Here is a 2955-nt window from a genome sequence, read left to right as displayed (position 1 = left end):
AAGCAGAACAAAGGAGGTTTGAATTATGCAGGAATTGAGGAAAGTTCTCACGTTCGAAATTGGGTCTCGGTCTGTATGCACTATTGCGAAAATTCCTTTGTTAATTGCAAAAACAGCATGTGCAGGCCCTGAAGAATTGAAGCCTGCGCCCTTGACTTTGATTATAGAGTGAAAATCCCCAGGAGAACAGAATGCCATTCTATTTCAGATAAATAAGCTGGCAGAGACAGGAAAGCGACGAAAACTGCATTCATTCACACACGGCAGTAGCCAGCAAAGATACTATTGTCACTGTGGATCCCCAAAGGAGAGAAAGATCACAAATCTCATGAAATCAGGTGCCACAGAAAGGTTCAGAGTGAAAGAATAATAAGTAGATAAATTTGAGCTCCAAGTTACAAAGAATCACAAGGGTCCTAGACAAGCACCAGGCAGCTTGTCGTTGGAGACACATGGGAGGCTGACGAATTGTTGGTAATTTGCCATTGCAGAACAGCAGGACTCCAAGCTTGCAGCACCTCCCTACTCGATTGACGATGTGTCAGATCCGTAGTCCCATGCAACCTCGTACACCTGCACCCTGCGGTGGAAGCTGCGGTGGCAACCGCAGGCTGCGCACTTGAGAGCGGTGCCGGTGCCCTCCTCCCCTTCAGCGATGAACTCCCGGCACCCGTCGATGGCGTAGCCTCCTGTGCTTGCCGCATGGTTCCGACAGCACTCCCCGTAGCGCACGCTGCAGCAGCTGAACCGCACGATCGGCTCACACCTTCGCACGATCAACAGCCTCTTCATCGTCAGCTTCCCCACCTCTTTCCAGCCAGCCAGGCTTTGCTTTCAGCACAAGATGACCCCCCTCTTCATCACGCACCATATATATTTATAGCCATCTTTCCTCCTCCAGTCCTGCCCCTCCTAAAGGGATCTTACTCGTGGACCTGGTGGTGGTAAGGCACGTAAAAGTTTCACATGATTATTCACTCATACCTGTGGAGCAGTAGAAGACCGAATTGGGCTGGCTGAATTGATGGTCCAGCAAATTCCACCTCACAATCGCAGAGCTGAATAATTCTTGGGCCATTAAGGCAACCTTAGATTGGAGTCCCATTCTGCCCTACCTCATTCAGTGGCCTCCCCCCCCACCCCCCCCCCCCCCCCCCCCCTCTATCTGTATTTCTCCCTTTTCTCCCTTTCATACCATTAAAGTGACCAGTGAATGATACTTGAATCCTAAGAATCCCAAAAGAGTAGGTCCCTTTGATAGAAAGCATGCCATCGGCATTGCATGCCAGCTTAGAAATCTAAGAAGCAAGGGTGCTTGGCTTTGCTCAATTTTTCGGCAGGTCGCAGCAATGCAGCTGCCTAGTCCTCGTCTCCCTTCCTGTGCGATAGATTTCCTTTACTGTTTCAGCATGTGAGATGTACGTGGACACGAATTTATAAATTGGCGCAGACTCCTAAACAACAATTCACCTGAGCATGACAACAGGAAGGTAGATCAATCATACACAGGAAAAAAATGGAGTCACAATCAATCTATCCATGCAAAAGGAGATCATATCATTATCAAGACATAACTTTTTTATATATTTTTTACCTGCAAAGCAAGTGTCTTAGTATTATTATCAAAGATAACCAAGGAAAGCTGAAACAAAATTAAACAACCTACATGGTTCAGGAGTCAGGACCAAACTTACCACAAACATTAAGGCCTTGCAGGCCAGCACAAAACGCTATGACCTGTGGCTGGTCCTAACTTGAGTGGGTACAAGGCCACCGTGCATTAAGCTTTTGTAGGTACTAGGTCATGCATCTACTAAAAAATAGAGATTTAAATCATCTGGCAAATGGAATAGACAACATAAATCTTCAAATTTAATGATACGGAACATAATGGAAGGGACAAAAGGAGTGCCTTGAAAATTATATCATGTTAAGTATTGAAAATGCATATAGATGCAAAGAAAGACCTAGGCATTCCATAGTAAAGTAGGCACCAGATGGAAAAATAGAACCATGGGCATATTACTATAGTAAACGAGTCACATGATCAATGTCAGACTATCAGCTAGCTGTAACACTGTACTCATAGATCACTGTTCAACTTCACCTAGGCTTCCTTCTTTTGCATCAGCCTTTGACCGAAAATGAAGGAAGTAGCGTGCTATTGTTCAATTATATGGCCCTGAGTGATAAAAGGAGAAGGGGAAAAAGTTAGTGATAAAAGAAAACAGCGACATGCACCGGAAAGCGAACTATTAAATGATATAAACGGGTTAGCTAGATTATTAGAGTACTAGAGTTTTCTTGATAAGAAAGGCAAACAACAAGCCTACACATTCCATAGCTAGTGGATTTACTACTCTGTAACTTGCATAAGTTTCAGGCCATCAAGTTAGATAGGGACTAAAATGCAGATACACAGAATCATGCAGCTAAGAAACCAGTAACAGGATAATCCTTGCTAAAAATGTTTAAGCATTTTGCTCTTTGCTTGATAAAGGCTGAAACATCTGATTAATCGATCACTGAACAATTTACGAAAGATAAGTTTTATGACCTCATAAATTGAATAGGCGCCCCATACTAACCAGAAGCTCCTTCTTCTAATCGATTGGATATATGGGATCAAATGTCAAATGCACTGATCACGTTATGTAGCTGAATAGCCCATAATATAGAAATATCACCACTGTTTCTTCTGTCCAACGGAAGGAAGAACTCGCTCCAATGTGTTTAAGAAACATATGGTCTTGCTCATTTCCCATCAATGAATAGAGAGTGGGTTGGTTTTTGGAGGAATCTTTGCAAACAGATGCTGAGGTTACATATAAATTACAATCAACAGATGTGAGATGTTGTAGGTTCAATGTTTAGGCTAACAAAACATATTATCTTGAACTACGAATGGAAAAAATAGACGATTCATAATGCACAATTGCACATAGCTCAGGCTAA

The 2955-nt window shown here is 43.1% G+C and overlaps 1 protein-coding gene across 1 annotated transcript; it reads right to left on the bottom strand.

The window, feature by feature from the left end:
* Positions 1–229: 229 nt before the first annotated feature.
* Positions 230–939, bottom strand: LOC120660651 (mini zinc finger protein 2-like). Its single transcript, XM_039939259.1, has one exon. The coding sequence runs from the start codon at positions 790–792 to the stop codon at positions 523–525; it is 270 nt and encodes an 89-aa protein (XP_039795193.1). The 5' UTR covers positions 793–939; the 3' UTR covers positions 230–522.
* Positions 940–2955: the final 2016 nt, after the last annotated feature.

This window comes from Panicum virgatum, chromosome 2N, assembly GCF_016808335.1.
Source record: "Panicum virgatum strain AP13 chromosome 2N, P.virgatum_v5, whole genome shotgun sequence".
Lineage (NCBI taxonomy): Eukaryota > Viridiplantae > Streptophyta > Magnoliopsida > Poales > Poaceae > Panicum > Panicum virgatum.
Note: the sequence above shows the minus strand (reverse complement) of the source record. Positions and strands in the feature narration are given on the sequence as shown.